The sequence below is a fragment of the Zea mays genome, chromosome 3 (assembly GCF_902167145.1).
Source record: "Zea mays cultivar B73 chromosome 3, Zm-B73-REFERENCE-NAM-5.0, whole genome shotgun sequence".
Taxonomy (NCBI): Eukaryota; Viridiplantae; Streptophyta; class Magnoliopsida; order Poales; family Poaceae; genus Zea; species Zea mays.
The window spans coordinates 235,024,354-235,042,654 of NC_050098.1; the positions used below are offsets into that span (position 1 = coordinate 235,024,354).

The 18,301-nt window shown below is 43.0% G+C and overlaps 1 protein-coding gene across 3 annotated transcripts; it reads right to left on the minus strand.

The window, feature by feature from the left end:
* Nucleotides 1-3,092: 3,092 nt before the first annotated feature.
* Nucleotides 3,093-17,535, minus strand: LOC103651650 (E3 SUMO-protein ligase SIZ2). 3 transcript variants are annotated; one of them, XM_023302072.2, is made up of 17 exons: nt 17,198-17,535; nt 16,692-16,772; nt 16,397-16,445; nt 16,246-16,309; nt 15,973-16,126; nt 15,490-15,629; nt 15,111-15,179; nt 14,285-14,372; nt 13,951-14,026; nt 13,354-13,427; nt 13,100-13,207; nt 12,344-12,505; nt 5,168-5,272; nt 4,976-5,056; nt 3,785-4,877; nt 3,632-3,696; nt 3,093-3,520 (listed from the first exon to the last, which is right to left on the minus strand). In XM_023302072.2, exons 1-17 carry the CDS (start codon nt 17,234-17,236, stop codon nt 3,452-3,454), a joined length of 2,517 nt encoding a protein of 838 aa, XP_023157840.1. In that variant the 5' UTR covers nt 17,237-17,535; the 3' UTR covers nt 3,093-3,451. The 3 variants fall into 3 exon arrangements, with proteins under 3 accessions (XP_023157840.1, XP_008675555.1, NP_001348379.1); XM_008677333.4 differs by having other exon boundaries at nt 3,613-3,696; NM_001361450.1 differs by lacking the exon at nt 3,632-3,696 and having other exon boundaries at nt 3,423-3,520; nt 17,198-17,326.
* Between the last annotated feature and the right edge of the window lie 766 nt (nt 17,536-18,301).

The window sequence follows — 18,301 nt, forward strand, 5'->3', positions numbered from 1 at the left end:
TGTTTAGAGCGTCTCTAACAAGGTGTCCTATAAAAATGTACTATAAATTTAAAATGATGATATTTTAAACGATTTAGGTCACCATAAAAAAGTCGATCTCCAACAATAAAGCCTCAAACGAGATAAATATCTGAAATCAAGCCTCAAACGAGATAAATATCTGAAATCGGGTAACTTCCTCCGGCCATCATCGAGGGCGCCTACTTTTTTCCCGCGCACGACCCTTTCTGTCACAATTCAGTACATACTAGTTCGATATTTGTTTTGACAAATTCAATAGAGAAGGCTGAATTGCTTAGCTTGATGTAGCACCATTCTGTCTTTGGACTGAAGTCCTTCTTCGTGTATTCATTCTTGAAACTGTAACAACTGAATTATATCAAATGGTCTGCCGCATAGGTTTTGTAGCCATAACCTGTAATTTTGCACTATAATTTTGCATCCATTCTCATTATTATAAACTGAGAAGATTCTCCATGCCTTCCCCCTTAAAAAGGTGAAGGAAACTTGTTTACTTCTGAATACACAACAAAAATACTAGGTGTGCGAATTGAGAGATTGTACGAAAATTTCAGCTAAGGCAAATATACTAAGGCCCCGTTTGTTTCGTTGGAATTGAATTCCATTTTAATAATTATAATTTAGACAAAACTAATTAAGTTTATATATTTATATATGTAATATATTTGTATATCATCCTAAATTATATGAGAGAGATAGTTATATACTATATTTATATTATAGCGGCGCAAGTAGAAGATGGCACTATAAGTTGTACATCGGGAAAATAACATGTAAATCTATAGAATCAATTTTCATCTCTCACCTATGAATTTGAGATAGGCTTACATGATAACTTTGGAAAGTGGTGGAATGTCATATTCTAAAAAAATAGTCTATTCCATTAGTAAGATTTCAATTCCTCAAAATGAAAGGAAACAGACGGGGCCTAAGAGATCTAATGGGCTAAGGCAAATTCCAGGAATTGAAAATAAACACTACTAATTAGTGGTTGCAACTGGATCACCAGAAATCCCAAGCAAACCTAACAATCTGTGTTCATCCTCCAGTAGAACTGTTGTAGGTGGCAGAAGGAGTACAAAAATGAAAGCTCTGCTATGAGAAGGCAGCACACGTGTTCTCTTTTGTTTCAGATAAATTAATCGAAACTATAATCAAATCAATAACCGTGACTTATTCAGAATCATGACACTGCATTAAAATGACACTGTAGAATCATGGCTTGTATATTCAGAATCAAGCTACCGCAGAAACGTTCGGATTTCGACTCTTGCCTTGCATTCATCGAACCAAAAACAGGAACATTGGCAAATGGGTAGTGAATGGTGGTGGTGTGGACTACATCGGTCCCACGCGGCAGAGCTTCATGTCTGGTCGTTGGCACTCTTGCATGCCCCTCGGTCGTTGGCAATCCTGCAGGGACCTGAGGCAGTGGCGCAGCAAGAGCGTGAAGATTTGAGGGGTGGCGGCCAATGGCCGATGAGGGGAGGCGGAGGAGGGCAGGGTGTGTTCTGGCGATGACATGTGACTTTGGCGGAGGAGGGAAGGGCAGGGAGGAGGGAAGGGGTGATCGTGGGTAGCCCGGAGGAGAGCGGCGTGACTGTTCAGGTTCGTTACAATTAAGATGAGACAGCCCAAAAAGGTGCAATATATTTGTGGCACTTATCACGTGCCCTGTATTTTTTTAACAAAAATTTTATAATAGGGCAATATTGGAGTATATATTTTTGGATTAAGCCGTATATTTCAATTTAAGGCATCTATTTGGGGCACACTTGGAGATGCTCTTAACATGGAAAAAATGTTTATATACAACAAAACTCGCTGAAGAGCGCACTCTATCGATGGTCCTCTTTCTTAACATAATATCTTCTCTTGCTCTTGAGGGCAGGCGACCTTCAACACAGGTTCCAATATACAGCTGAAATTTTGTCTCTTCCTTGTACATGTTCCAAAACGGATAGACCATCGTATCATTGAAACACCTTTCCTCCCACAAGTGTTGTTGTGAAAGGCTCTTAGAGTAGCAATGAGGGCTATACATCAAAGTATTCCCAAGCTAAGACTTTCCACACCACTTTAGGGCTTGTTCGGTTCTACCCCAATCCATATGGATTGAGGGGGATTGTGGAGGTTTCAATCCCTAGCAAGCCAAAATCCCTCCCAATCCATATCAATCCCCTTCAATCCATATGGATTGAAAATAACCGAACAAGCTCTTAGTGCGGTTATACCAATCGAGAAAGAGATTAGAGGGGATTCAATCCCCTCCTAATCAAAAATGACTAGAAGGGGATTAAATCTCCTCTAATCCCCTTATGGATTGGTATAACCTTAGAGCTTGTTCGATTCTACCTCAATTCATATGGATTGAGGGAGATCGAGGGGGTTTTAATCCATAGTAAGTTAAAATATCTCCTGATCAGTATCAATCCTCTCCAATCCATATGGATTGAAAATAACCGAACAAGCCCTTAATTAGCATATGGGCACGCACATCAAAAGTACCGTCAATTTTTAAAATGACACTAGCCAAACTCCACATCAAAAGCACGCGATCAGTATCTAGCGAATCTGATCGTTACTAACCTAGACTCTAACACGGCGACTGGTACCGTCAATGTCCAGCCTAAGACGCACACATCCACTAAATGCATTAGATTAGAGCGTTAGATTAGCTGATTTATGCGACTAAATTAGAAGTTAAGTGGGTATTTGGTATGACTCTAGAGTAAAACTCTAAATTTTTAAAGTACTCTTTTTGTTGCTTTAATTTTTTTAAATAACCTAGATATGAAGTTTGAAAGCATTTAACCACCACTATCACTGGACAGTGATACGAGAAAGCAATCTAGATTTTGGAACATAGCTCCTTTACCCGGAGTTTTGGAGCAAAACCAATTTCAAACACCCCTAAATTAATAAAAATCTTAAACATAAGTAAAGATATGATTTGAAGACCCTGTCTGACACAAGATTAGATTAGATTTGCACCTCTCTACCGCTGCGACCTACCTGGTACTCCGTTTTCATTATATATCATAAATAAATGATAAATAACCAGGCCGGACTAAGCATGCATCCTCCCCTCTCCTTTCAGCCAATAATATAGAAAAACAGAGAGGGAGCATATTTACATCAACTAACTGCCACCTCGGTTCATGACATATATGGTACAAAATTGCCTACACTGCATGTATATATGGTTCAGCTCTATTATGCCACTCTATATGTTGCTCCTGGTGTCACGTTCTACCACCTAACAGAGATGGGATCTCCAATTACAGGATAGAGGAGAGGCCTCTAGCTGCTTGCCAGTTCGCTGACCGCGTTAGACAGCATCACATCCACCCCCTTCCTTTTCTCCAAGTCATGCAGGCATCAGCCAACACAAATGTGTGCTAATCAGAATCTGAGGAAATCTCTAGTATCAATCTCGGTCGAACTGAACATCTCCCTCCGCTGCACTCATCTTGGTTTGGGCTTCCCACAAGTGAAGCTGCACACAAGGGAATCAAATGTTCATCTTTTTTAGGGACAAAAGCAGCGGCATGGTAACCAGATAAATTAGCGACTCAAAGTGTCACAAGCCTGCCAAAGATTCTGATACGTTTGTGCAGTGGCAAAGTGATGGTGATGAAACTGTAGGAACAATGGGCGCAGATTCAAAATCATCTAAGCGCAAGAAAAAAAAACATTGTAATGAACAGATAATAACAAAAAAAAATCACACAACAAAAAGGAGTGAAGACTTCTTCCATACCATCTAAATCTTCTATTCTGTCTCCAGGATTGCTCCTTTTCCTAGATGCAATTTTGGCAGCAGTTAAAACTTCATCACGGCCACTAATGCTGACAGATGTCCAATTGTCAGAATGGACATCAACACATGATTGAGTATCCGCTCCCAGGCTAGCAAGACCCATGGCACTATCTCTTTCACTCATTGAACAAGGTTGCAGTGCGCTATCATGCCCATCTTCCAATGGCACCGGATTTGCTGCTACTCCAAAATCAGCCCCAGAAACTTGCCCTTGCTTAGATTGATCATTGGCAGGGTAGTTGTCCACTTCACCTGGATTATCTACTGCCTTTGTACTGGCATCGGGGATCTGGGAAGTAGAAGCATCTCGGGGACTACCATGACTTTCCCAAAATGACAACCCCGGATCACCAAAATCTTCTTTTAATGCAAGGAATGATGTCTCCTTGGGGCATCCACCAGTTTCTCCACTACACACTCCTAAATTTTCAGGTGTGTTGGGTGGAAACAGATTTCCAGTGTTATGCATCGAGCCACAGTTCACAGCACCGGGAGACAACACCATGATAGCATCATCATCCGAGTCACTCAAAACTACTATATCCTGCCCTGTCGATGCTGGAGGACCATTTTCGTCTGCGGATGAAGAGTCAAGATCATGGACATGGGTCATGGGATAACCATTTGTTGCTGGCTCTAAATTATAACCTTCATCTGCAATGTTTGTATCATCAATATTGCTTGAGTGAGTGATGCAGTTTTTGTTTTCATCGTGTCCTGAATGGTCATGGTCGTTACCAGAAGACGGCACCAGATCAGCATCCACTCTCTTGCTAATTTCCCACTGGCCATTGCTTTTTTTCCTAAGTCCCAACTTAAGATGACATCCCACCTCTTCAGACAATGGCTCTTCTTTGACCTCGTGCTTTACAATGCACATTCCAGGTTTGGCTGCTGTATCTGTGGACAGAGAGAGAGTACCATCTGGTAGATGCCACTGTGTAAGGTCCTTCAGTTTAGGTCTGCCCTTAACTCTCCAGGAACCATCAGGTTTGACATCAATTTCAGATGTATCATCTCCGCAGCTTTTGATCTGTATCACCAATATGCAACAAAATCAGCAACGATGCACACCTGAAAATGTAGGCATGAAAAGTTGAAAACATTATTCCATCACCACTATAAACTCACCAAAGAAGTGATGCGATTGAAATAAGGATCAATTATTATGTTCTCTAGAGAGTAATTCTTCAGGCATATTGGGCATTGCCACTGCAAGCAAGAAAACAAAGGTTGATTTAGATAGTCATAGAGAAAATGAAACAAGGTTCAATCAATATTGTAGAGGATGAGGTAAAGTTGTATAAGTCCAAATAGTCGAACCTTCCGGGAACGTTGGTTTATTTCAATAAAAGCTTCTAAATCAAAGCAGCCCATGTGAGCACAGGACTTGAACCTACCAGCGATCTGTATCCTTGAAGCAGTCATCTATCACAAGATAAAAAAAACAGATTTTATACAAAGCATGCATGCTTTATATAACATGACATAAAAGAACAAAATGATCAACTTTCTGTGAAAAATAGCAAAGAATAATACTATGGCCTTGTTTGGCACAAATATAACTTGTGCACAAGTTGGTTTATGGAAAAAGCTATGAGAAACAATTGCTAGGGAAAAACTTTAAGGCCTGAAAAGTTTTGCATTTGTGAAGAGAAACGGCTTAAGCTGAGTGTTAGCGTAATTGTGTATTCCTCTACTGTAATGGGCCTTGGCCAACATACTTAGCTATATTAATATATTCCCAACCCACATTAGGGTTAGGGTTTTCACTGTCCTAATATGACACGCGTGGGTCCACCTCCGGCTACGCTGTGTTCCTGGGCACCAACCTCGTCTCCTGATCCTAGAAGCGGCAGCCCGTCGTCTCCAGCTCCATCGCTGAGGCCGAGTCTCACGTTATGACCAATGGCATGGCCGAAGCTTTCTGGCGCCATCAGCTTCTTCATGAGCTCCACAGACCCCTCGCGTGTGCCACCCTCGTCTACTGCGATAATGTCAGCACGGTCTACCTCTCCAATCTTGTGCAGCATTAGCGCGCAAAGCACGTGGTGATCTATCTCCACTTCGTTCGAGAGTGTCGTTGTCGGCGATGTTCGCGTTCTCCGCATCTCGATTACTTCGCAGTTCACTGACATCTTCACGTAAGGGCTTCCTTCCACAGTTTTCACATAGTTTCGGTCCAGTCTCAACATCTGTACAGGATAGAGTTGTGACTGCGGGGGTGTCGGCTGTAATGGGCCTTGGCCCACATACTCAGCTATATTAATATATTCCTAACCAACATTAGGGTTAGGGTTTTCATTCTCCTAACAGTCTAACACTGAGAAGTGTTGTTGCCACAGAGCCTACCATCAAGCATATTGTTCCAAAGATGGTGGTCACGGAAAAAGTGTGCTAACAAAAATATAACATATATGGGTGATCTTAGGCATAGTTGTTAAGGCGGTAAGGCGAGTGACCCCCTTTTCACCTTTTAAGCGATATGGCGTAAGGCGAGGCAACACCTTACTAATATATAAAAAATAGGCAATAAAAATAGAATATATAGGAATATAGTATCAAATAGATAGCAAATAGGAGTGCAAGTTCAACATAAACCAACATAGCAACATCATAGAGTCATAGACATAAAGTTCAACATAAGTAATAGATAATAGTAGTAGTAGTCTAGTAGAGTAGATAACACTCTCATCTCTCAAGTCTCAACTCTCAAGCCTCAATGGCCCAATCTCAAAGGTCATCATCAAACTCATCATGGGGTGTAGGATTGTCTTCTCCATCATCTTCCGCCTCGTTTACCTCATCACTATCACTCATACCAATGTCATCATGTGGATCCACCACTTCATTGCTTGAATCATTTCCATCATCATCATCCTCACCTTGTTCATCATCCTGTGCCCTCATTGTACTACGTCTATGGTAGGTGTTTGCATACAAATGAGCTTGTGTTGGAAAGTTGCGGCCTCGAAGGGACTCAGATGCTCCAATGGCTTCATCAACTTGTTCCCATGTCAAGTTATGCTCATCATCATCCCTACCAGTGTGTACAACTGATGAGTGTACCAACTCATTGTCCCAATCAAAATCGTCAAACACTAATGGGTCATAACTTGTGCCACCTGTCTCCCTCCTCTTTTGGAACCTATTTTGCATCTTCCGGTTGTATGATACAAAGACTAAGTCATTTAGCCTTTTGTGTAGCAATTGGTTCCTCCTTTTTGTGTGCATCTAAAAAATGAAAAGAGTAAATGATAGCCATACCAATATACCATACATGAATATTAATTTATGAACAAGCCAACTTATACTCACAAATTCAAAGGTACTCCAACTCCTCTCACAATCGGAATTCGAAGGCACGACCACCATACGAATGCCAAAATCAACTATAACATGTCACATGGCACATACATATTAGGGACATTATGTAGGCATGTAGCATGCTGAAATTAACAAAAGCACAGATTTACGAGGGCTTTTTATTTCAATGTTTGCAAGTGCCAATTTGCTTGAGAAGATAGGGCCACGTTGTTCCTCATAATGCATTGCAAACTCATCAATCTTAGACCGAATAGCATCATCCGATTCCATTCTTTCAAGCACCTCATTAAAGCAGTTTCTTAGCTCTGCAACATACCTATCATCTCCTTTGTTCTTAATGGCAAATAATTTTCCCAGATTCAAATACAATGCAGCACCATACAATGGATGGTCCATTTGCGACACCATCGACGCTCAACAATACCCAAGACTCTTTTAGCAAAACTTGCTTGTTTTGTGATGTAAAGCTAAGCTTTATCCTCTCTTTGGCCCTATCCATTAGTGCTGCAATTTCTGCCATGGCAGGCTTCTCATCACCATCGGCCACCCTAAGGGCAATAAGTGGTGCTGAAGCTCTAAGGCAAACTTCAACGGTGCTCCAAAACGTTGAGGATAGAACAATGTCATAAACTCCCTTCCCAGCCTCTGTTTTTGACAACTTGTTTGACTTCCATGCATCACTCAAAAATAGACCCTTCAAAGGATATCTATGCTTGTGTAGGCTCTTCAAAGTAAGGAAGCAAGTGGCAAACCTAGTGGCTCCAGGTCTAACTAGGTCCATGCCACCTCTTTGCTCCCTCATTGCACTAAGGATCCTTTCATGCCTATAAATAAAAGTGGTGACTCTTTTGGCTTGAGCAATTGTTTTCTTGAAATAGTTCAACTTTCCAATATCTTCTAGCATTAGATCCAAGCAATGAGCTGCACCAGGACTCCAAAACAATGTTGGAATTTGATCCATGAGAATCTTGCCTGCAGCCTTATAATTGGCGCCATTATCTGTCACTACTTGAACCATTTTGTCTCTGCCAATATTATCAATCCTCTTCTCAAGCATTGAGATCACGCATAACCTTCACAGGGCCTAATTTGTTGGGGGAGGATGTAGTGTGTGAGTGGGTGTTTTGTTGGGCCTGTTCAGGGCTTTGTACCTTGGTCCATTTTGGACCTTTTTCTTCTCTAATTAAATTATGTGCAGTTCTCCTGCGCTTTCGAAAAAGAAAAAGAAAAAAATCCTCTTCTCAAGCAAATCAGCAAGCATAGTGGCACTATGTGCTTCACTTGAAGCATCAATAGACTCTAAGAAGTCCCCTCAGGACTGTTCACAAGAAAGTTGATCAACTGATGTCCCCTCCTACCAGTCCATCCATCTGACATAAGTGTGCAACCATAAGTCTTCCAAGCTAACTCATGATGAGCTCTCAAGTTAGTCACATCTTTGACACATTTAGCAAGTAAAGGCTCTTTAACCTCATGAATACTAAGAGGAACATATCCAGTACCATATTAAGCAGTGGCCTCACAAGCAATGTGAAATTGTCTAGAATTAATGGCGTTAAAAGGTACACCACACTCATAGAACCACATAGCCCATTGCTTGTTGACATAATCTCTGTCAGCCTTAGACTTAGTGCATGCTTCCATGGTGGTTTGTTGGTGTGACCCTGAGGAGAGCCTCTCATCCACAACTTGTTCAGGAGTTCTTCGAGGCATGGTTGCAGTTTTCCCTTTTTCTTTTTCCTTGTTTGATGTATGTGGCCATGCAGCTGTTCTAAACTGAAATGCAGCTCTCTTCCTTTTGGCAGTTGTCCCCGAGCTAGGTTGTTGCATAGATGTGGCGGAATCCTCTTCGCCTTGCTGCCCCTAACCATCATGATCATCATCACCAAGGAAAATAGGCCTAGACCTCTTGTTCTTGTCCAAATATGCCTTCATTTCTTTTCTAATCTCGGTTGTAGTCTTAGAACACATTAATGTGTCTCAATAACCACCGGCAAGATGTTCTTTTAACCTCTTGATTCCTCCCATTGTCACGGTCTTGCAAAGGTTACATGTGACCTTATCTCGATTCCCAATCTCTGTCCAAAATCCATAGTTCCATCCAGGATCATTAGACTTTGCTCTGCGCTTTGGATCTACCATAGGGTCAAAGGCCGGGAGAGCCTGCGCTCTCCACAGGGGCGGACCCAGTGGGTGCTCCATATGGGCCACGGCACACCCTAAAATCATATAAGGTTAGTTAGCATAGTGGTGTAGGTACTATCTTTTGAACTTGGCAGTCAAGGTTCGAGTCTTGTTGATCTCTGTTTTTTGTTTCTTTTTTTGATATTTTTCCTGGCACACTCTAAGAAGGTGTTTGGTTTGAGGAATCACTCCATCCAAATTGAGGTGGTGCATCATGGGTTCATTCCTCAAATTTTGTGGGATAAGTTCATTCCTCATATTAGTACTAACTAACTAACTATGAGGAATGAGGCGATGATGGATCAACTCATTCTATTCCACAAACCAAACAAAATCTGTGAGGAGTGAGAAGATGATGGAATAACTCATTCCTCAAACCAAACATCCTATAAACGTAACAGCTGGGTCCGCTATTGGCTCTCCATCAGTGACCAACAAAGGTAAAACAGTGCATGTCACAGCAGAGAGCGTGGGAGTACAGAGGCAGAGCAGATCACAATTGACGATTCACGGCAGACTAGCAGATCACAGATTCACAGCAGACAGCAGATCAACCGAGGGGGAGGGGAGGGGGAGCTGGCCGCAAAAGGGGAGGGGGAGATCGCCGTCGAGGGGGGGAGGGCGAGCTCGCCGCCGACGGGGTGAGGGGGAGCTCGCCGCCGAGGGGGAGAGAGGCGGAGCCTCACCAGGAGGCAGGGGAAGGGGGCCGCCGCCGCCGGTGAAGTGAGCTAAGAGCGGCGGCCGATGAAGTGAGCTGAAGCCGCGCGAACCCTTCTCTAGTATGGCGACTGTATGGCACAGAGCAGGGATAAGAAAAGCAGTAAACCCTAAGGCGCCTGTAATGCGACGCCTTAGCTTCCTATAAGGCGCTAGGGCGACGCCCTAACACCCTAAGGCGACGCCTTAGTCAAAAAAATTAAGGCTACCGCGACGCCTTGGCCCTGGACCTCGCCTCAGCGCTTAGGCGACGCTAAGGCGACACCTTGACAACTATGATCTTAGGACAAGTAACTCTAAGCCTAAAGAGTCATCAGCTCACATCTGCAGCATAGAGAATAACTTCTGGTGCAAACACTAATAATTGAACAAACTTTTGGCTTCAACAGTATTACAATGTGTTAGACAGGCAGATGGGCCTAGTCGCCTAGAACCTAGTATACACGGGCTTTTGTTGCCTTGGACCCTGAGTCCAGCGCGCAACTATAGGTTGAGTCAAAATAGGCAATGATATTGGTGATTGGTTCAGATTCTATATAAGCCAACCCTATTATCATTGCCTATATAAACATGCATAGTTTTCAGATCGCCTAATCACCTGATCGATCCCACTGGGCGATTAGTCACCCCTAATCGTCCCCCCAGTCGTCCTATGTATTCCAGGACATATATATACATATATACATATATATATAACACTATATATAGATATGTACTTATATAGTATAGACTATAGAGACTTGCAGCAGTATAAATAGTCCAATATTCAATACTTGAATAGTTCATAACAGCACAGCAGCAACAAGTTTATTCAGTACTTGAATAGTTCATAACAGCACAGCAATAACAAGTTTATATGAAACTGCAAGTCTACAACTTACTAGACCAGTAGACCATGACCAAGAAGGCTTCAGATAAGGAGCTCATCTCCAGTCCCTGTGTTCTTTTTTCTCCCAGCCGATGTAGAGAGAAAGGTGTTGCCGTGTTGGAGCCTTGGAGGGAGAGAGAAGGGTGAAGAAGGGAGAGGGAAGGGAGCTGGTTAGAGAGAAGGGTGTTCTCTGATTTTCTCCAGGCCGTCAGGGAAGCTGAAAAGACAGGTAGAGCTGGGGGGGGGGGGGGGGGGGGGGGGGGCTACCTCTATTAATCATGGGCCAGTCCAGTCAAACAGACTGTTGGACTACCCGAGCACAGACTGGACTGTTGGGGCCATTGTTTAAAAGGCGTCGCCTAGGCGTCGCCTAGGCGACGCCTAGGCGTCCAGGCGTCAATTGTTGCTAGGCGTCCGCGCCGCCTAGGGAAGATCGAGTATGGCGTCCGCCTAGGCGCGGTAGGCGTCCGCCTAGGCGCGGTAGGCGTCTGGGCGACGCCTTTCTCCCCCTGGGCGACGCCTAACCTAGGGTTTTTTTTGGCGCTGGATTTTGGCGCCCGCCTGTAAATTGGCGCGCGTTCTCCTTTGCGCGCGGCTGGCGGCTAGCGGCTGTTCCTGTGCGCGCGGCTATTCTCTCCCCTTTCTTCCTGTGCGCACGACTCTTCCTCCCTGCGCGCACCCTGCACGCGGCTGCTGCTCGCGGCACGCCAAAGCTGCTCGCCGCTCGCGGCTGCTCCTCGCCTGCTCGCGGCTGCTCCTCGCCTGCTCGCGGCTGCTTCTCGCCGCTCGCGGCTGCTGCTCGCTGGGCGCGCGGCTGGCCGGCTGCTCCCCTTCCCTGGCGCCCCTCACTGGTAGGTCCTCCCCTGCTTTCTCTCAGGTGTCAACACCCAAAAATGATGTTCATCTTCCCCTGCTTTCCCTGGTTTGGTTGCTTGGTATTTTGTAACAGCTGTTTGTAACAGCTACTAAGGCGTCGCCTAGGCGCCCGCCTAAGTCGCCTAGGCGGTCAGGCGGTGGCTGGGCGCCTAGTTCCGCCTAGCCGCCTTTTAAACCATGGTTGGGGCCAGTCTAGACTGTTGGACTACCTCTATTAATCGCGATGGATCGGCTCCTAGGCGATTAATCGTTCCATATCGCAGACTAATCGGACGATATGGACGATCAGTAACACTAATCGAGTCGAACACCCTAATCGAGCACAGAGAAATGATCAGCCCGACTAATCGCGATTAGTCGGACGATCTGAAAACCAAAACATGTATCATGTTCTCCTATACCTACTAATTCATCAATCTCGCATTCATTTTTGTCGGGTTTAATAGACATATATCAGAGCAATTGCCCATTTTATAAGCAGTTCATTGAGGATCTAAAGCATCCACAGTAATAACCAGATTGCTTACAGGGCACCGAAGATTCACAGAGACAAAATCAGCCACAACTTCGATATCACTATCACTGTCTGCATTATTTGCCTCAGCTCCACCACCAACACAGCGACGCACACGTGCAAGGGCGTCATCGAAGTTTTCACCATCTTGTTCCTTTGGCACCAAATTTAGGACCTGCCCACTACCAAAGTTTCAAAAACTAGAAACAAAAAAAAATGAAACAGAATTCAAGATTCAGGTGTTCGGCATTTTGTAGCTACCAGCTTGTAGTAATACAACCAGCCAGTTTATACTTCTTTCCTGCTTTTTTGGTGTGTGGATGGGTGATCATTCTATGATTAGTTTTTTCACTACAAACAGTAAACACAGATCCTAGCAAAGACTAACATGGAACTGGAATTTTTCTATAACACCAAGTGTAAGTTCCAAATAGAACCTTTCTGGGAATATAAAATAGCTATCCTCCCAAGGTGGCAAGGCTTTACAATGGAATTTGGAAGATAATCAAAAGTCTAAGACTCAAAACATGGTAAGAATAAAAAAAGAACAGAAAGAAAAGCATCTCAATATTTGTGGTAGATAGAGGAGGGAAAACTTATAATATATTGAAAAGCATCTTAAAGTGTTTGCCGATGCCTATCCACATTCTTAAGAGGTGCATATGAAGCATGGCTGATTCCTGATTCACATATCCTTGCCCAGTAAAATATGTGTGTTTTGAATCTTGAGTGTAGTGCTTAATAATGGACTATATACTTAAAATCTCACCTGTTCTAGAGATCTCCTCTTGGCAATTCTGATACCCAAACAGAAAGTACGAGTGTCATTTCTTGATAGAGAAATCTTGTTAGGTCCCTCCTTCAGGTAATCTGTTAACTGGGAACATAGAAATGTTTAGGGTCAAAGGAGATATAAAATTGAAAATTGTAGCTGAAGAATGCAGGAAGATGATGTAAAAAAACGGCCAGTGCCTTAGCAAAAAAATGAACAGAATAGCAAGCTTCAAAACAAAAAATACTTACTAGTGGACCATCGTCTCTACCATTGGCCCCTAACTTTTGTGTGGGTTGCCTGTTAACCACCCTAACATAAATACCTGAAAAAGTAAGAATTACCAACATGAATAGTTCAGATATAGTACAATTAAACTTGCTGCCAGAATAGCTGCCAGAGCCTATATCATAACTACAGCTAGAAGCCTAGAATGATAGACTGCAGGTATAAATACAAGTACAAGCACAAGTCATAAAGCATAGACTGAGGTGCATACACAAATCAACCCATAATAACCCCCCTCCCCAAAAGAAAAGCAGAAAAGCATCATTGAGACACTGACTGTGCAACAAAAGATGAATCTGCTGTTATTTGGATTTAATCTGATTCAGACCGGGGTGTTCAGTTCTGTCTTTTCCTTTTGTTATAGAAAAAATAGCCCTTGGCATCCAACAAAGCAACACAGCTGCCAGAATCGTATGTTCAGGTTCAAGCATCCAAGTAGTGGCAACATAATAAAACCAACCAGATGTTATACAAGTATCCAAGTTTTTAACTCAATAAACATGTACCAAAATCCTATCAGAAAATATGACTCACTATACATAATAAGCCACTGCATATACCATTAACTTGCATGTCAGAGTGTAAAGGCCAGTGCATCCTAAAAGGTACTTTGTCACTGAGAAGGATACACCAAACCTGCATAAGGAAAAAAAACGATCACGAACTCTAAGTAAATAACGGATATGTATAGGTTGAACATAGTGGCTGCAAATGAAACCCAAGATAGGAAATCAATACACGTTGAACATAGTGGCTGCAAATGAAACCCAAGGTAGGAAATCAATACACACAGGTAGTACAATAGTAAATAAAAAGGAGAATGTGTTGATTGTTCAATGATGATCCTAAACAAACCTAATGGTTCAAGGAGAATGAAAAAAAAAAGGAATTAACCTGAATATTGCATTCAGCTTGCTGCAGAATTTCTCTATTAGCTCTTGAAAGCTGAAAGCTTTTTGCGGTATACTGTACAGTGTATGACCTGGACATAAGCAAAAATCACAAAAGGCTATGCATATTCCTACTTAAATTTTATAGCAAAATGAAGCAATTTGTTCAACCATTTTGTTGCTCAGGACTCATACATCAACATTGTTACCCAAAGTACACTTATCCCATGTTTCTTCCTATAAATAACATAAGGAGTAAAGATGACTGCAGAAATCATGTAAGCTACAGCAGCAAGTCAGCAACACACAATAGAGGAGGGTGTTCATTCTATGTCATCCAGCAAACAAAAGTAAAGCTCACATCATTCACATGTATTCAAGCATTTAGGTCCGGCTTGTTGGGGAAAGAGTACTCCGAGCAAAAAATATTGTAATCACACAAACAAAAAGATAAAACAAATGATTAACAAATAAGATCTGATGATGACTCGATAAAAAATGTTTTCTAAAAATATTCAATGATTTTCTTAGCATTGCCATCCTGACTAGAATATGGATACCATTTCTAAAATCCTTAGAAGAATTAAGTTGCAATTATAGCAAAAATGGCCAATCATGACGCAATATCTTTTTTTCATGCTGTATCAAAGTAAATTTATCAAATGAATCTATTTCACTAATTAGAAAATTAGGCAGCATGGTGATCTAGCAGAGAGGTTAACGATAAAAAAAGTTTCAACAGATAATTCAGAAGGCACAAGACAGAACTCATTTGTACCATCCAAAAACAGCAATAAGTGTGCTTTGTGATGCAAGAATGGATAGCTCACCCGTCTGCTGCTACAGTAGAGGGTCCTATTAAGATAGGGAGTAACAGATGGTTCACAGTGACCCAAAAACTGCAGGTTACAGTAGGAAACTATGTCAGAAATAATAGGCCATGTAATATTAGGATTAAGAAAATAATGCTTGTTACCTAAACAAGTAGAACAAGGGAGCACACAAAAAGGTGGAAGAAGAACATTACAAAGGATACAGATTGATCATATTTTAAATTCTAGGCGAGATTTTCGTTAGTGATTGATGTCACATAACAACCAGCACAGGCAAATGGCATCAGGTCGTAAACTAAAAGAAGTTAATCACATGATATGTGTGTGAATTGGTCTCTTTGGGTTCAGGGCAATTTTGAAGTTTAAAACAACTTACGGATCAGCCCTGCTAAGTCGGCACACTTCACAATAAAAGCAGGAAGGTAATTCAGGAGAAATATTGTCCGCGGATTTCTCAGTATCGGGTATGACGACGCAGCCAACATGTTGCCATATGTTGCATTGTGGATCAATACACTACAAGGAGCAAGCAAATGATCGATGAAACAGAAATACATAGCATGTCTCATCAAGAACAAAAAGGAATAAAGGTACAAATTACAAAAGTTTCCGAACAAAGCAAGTAATGGTATATTTCATAACAAAGGCTACAGGCTTCCAGTATAAAACAGAAAGACTAAGAGTGACCTAGACCATCAAACTGCTTTGAAGTTTCAGGATATAAAGAGTGAGATGCTTGGTAATTCTGAATACGAGTGGCCTAGACCAAGAACAAATATCTGAAACCTTTATGGTTTGGCTGCAGGACATAAAATACTGTCGGAGAGTTAGAAAGGCATATTTATCATGAGAATTTTACCTTAATCATGGAATCATTTGGCTTGGAGTCACCACAAGGGCAACGAACCTTAACTGCCTGAGCAGAATCATCCGGTTTCTTTTTACACGTAACACTGTCTCCTAATTCGTGGCTCCTTGAGACTGCAACAGTATTTGTAGGGTCTTGCATTTTTCTTGAAACAGGAAGCAACAAGCGATAGTTTGCCAAGATTTCATTAATGCCTATCAGGAAATTTACAGCCGTACAGACAAGTCAATGTGAAGTTGTGAACAAAAAATATTATGGACTCACCTAAATGTGTCCTCCACTATTTTCACCGCTGATTTTGCCTTTGGTAAGCCATTCGTTTCAAAGGCTACAAGAATAAAGCTGAAATTATTTCTCATGCTTGAAAAATAGTAACACAAAACAATACATTTTGGAGATAAAGAATGGAATGTACCTTGATCTTGCTGGCTCAACAACACTGCCATAACTCTGTCCACTAGGTCCTGCAAACCAAAACAAAAACACCAAGACCAACTTGGCTATAAATTCATAATGGGTAATAACTTCCAAATCCCCCAAGAAGGAATATTAAAAGGCACATAGATGATTGTGTTGGGTGAATTTTAGCATATGCTTAAGCTATTAAAGATCGAGGCTATCCCGACGTCTTTAACACAATAACATAGAGCACTTGGGCAATGGGTGTTCATTGTGAATAGAGTAGGTAGAGGAGGTTGCAGTGCGCAAACCTGCTTCTTTCCTTGCTTTGAAAGTCCAAGTTGGTGTAGAACATCCTTGAGCTCTTTTATTCTGAAGTGGCTCAAGTTTTTCTACAATGAAGCGTTAGTAGAGCAAATGTTAGTGGGCCATGTACCATGTTACCACAGGGTCAAGAAAGAGCGATGTATTGGAATCAACCAAATCCTATCCGACCAGAAATCAATTTCGAGGTAGCTAGAATCCCAGCAGTTGTTTAGAACAAAAAAAAAACGTAAGACGGCAGCTGTAAATGAAGTCGGTGCAAAGGACAGAAGGAGAGAGGACGAAGGCACGGCTTTGCGGGGACACTAAGAGCTAGTACACTACAAGATTATGTGCAAAAGAATGATAGGCAAAAGAGTGAGGCAACTGAATTTGGGAGTGGTACGTGAAAAAGCATACGAGTGGCACTAGGGTATGGGAGGGAATGAATCGAGTCGGCAGAGGGCTCTAGGTAGCTTAACAAGAGAGAAAGAAGATGGAAGGGAGTCCGTACCTTGCAAGCGGAGAGCACGGGGTCGTCCGGCGACGCCATGTAATCAAGGAAGTAAGGCCTTGTTTCCTCGAGGTCTGGCCGGCGGGCAGACACGCGAGTGGAATCGGGTCTTGAAGAGAAGCAGTGGCGCCCCCCCCCCCCCCCCCCCCCCCCCTGCCTACACCCCACCCTCTCCTTTTCCTTTTTTTATTTTTTTGCTGCGAAAACCCGGTAGCGCTGGCGGCGGCGGCGGTGTTCTTCTCCACGTGCGTGCATCGAGTGGAGCGGAGGAAGACGAAAGCGCTAGCCAAGCCAACAGGTGGAACGGTACGCGTTCTTGGTCCGCCTAGCTGCGGCCCAAATTATCTCAACCGCCTAGCCGGCCTTTGGGCCTGCTGGTGATAGCCCTGTAGATGGCCAAACGGGCCGCCCGACACGGCACTAGCACTGTTAGACGCGGTACTATTTAGCGCTATTAGTAACCGTGGGTATTAGTGTTTAACCAACGGCCCCGGCACTATACTATAGTGTCTAATTGTGCCGGGCTGATATTATACATGCACTATTTTGTTTTAAAAGCTCTCAAAAAATACAAATGATCTTTAAGATTATATATATAATTTTAAAACTTAAATATTTATACCATTGAGCCATTGGCAATTTTGTCATTATGATTTGTGGTCTTTGTCAATATACTGTCGAACCAACAAATCTATCGGGTACCGTAATTAGGGGTACCCCTAACACTCCTAAACACGGTTGATAACCACCATCAGCACAAACAGCAAAGACTGATGGGCGCGGTTCAGGTCAAGGCCTCGTCTACCAAGAGACGCGATCTCGCCTCGCCCAAGCCCGGCCTCGGGCGGGAACAGTAGTCCTGGACGAATTCACGCCTCGCCTGAGGGCCTCCTCAAGCAACGGGCGCACCCTCGACTCGCCCGAAGCCCAGCACGGGCAGGCTTCGTTGTGAAGCAACCTTGGCCAAATCGCCTCACCAACCGACCGTATCGCAGGCACATTCAATGCGAAGATCGCCCGACACCTTATCCTGACACACGTGCCTCAGTCGGCAAGGTCGAAGTGACCGCAGTCACTTCGCCCTTTCACTGACCGACCTGACGG

Bases quoted from the DNA above. Each gene is read 5' to 3' on its own strand.
- LOC103651650 (XM_008677333.4), bottom strand. From the start codon at position 17,236: ATGGCGTCGCCGGACGACCCCGTGCTCTCCGCTTGCAAG. The intron at 16,773-17,197 runs GTACGGACTCCC...GCTTCATTGTAG, and splicing joins CCGTGCTCTCCGCTTGCAAG to AAAAACTTGAGCCACTTCAG. The intron at 16,127-16,245 runs GTGAGTCCATAA...TCCTGTTTCAAG, and splicing joins ATAGTGGAGGACACATTTAG to AAAAATGCAAGACCCTACAA.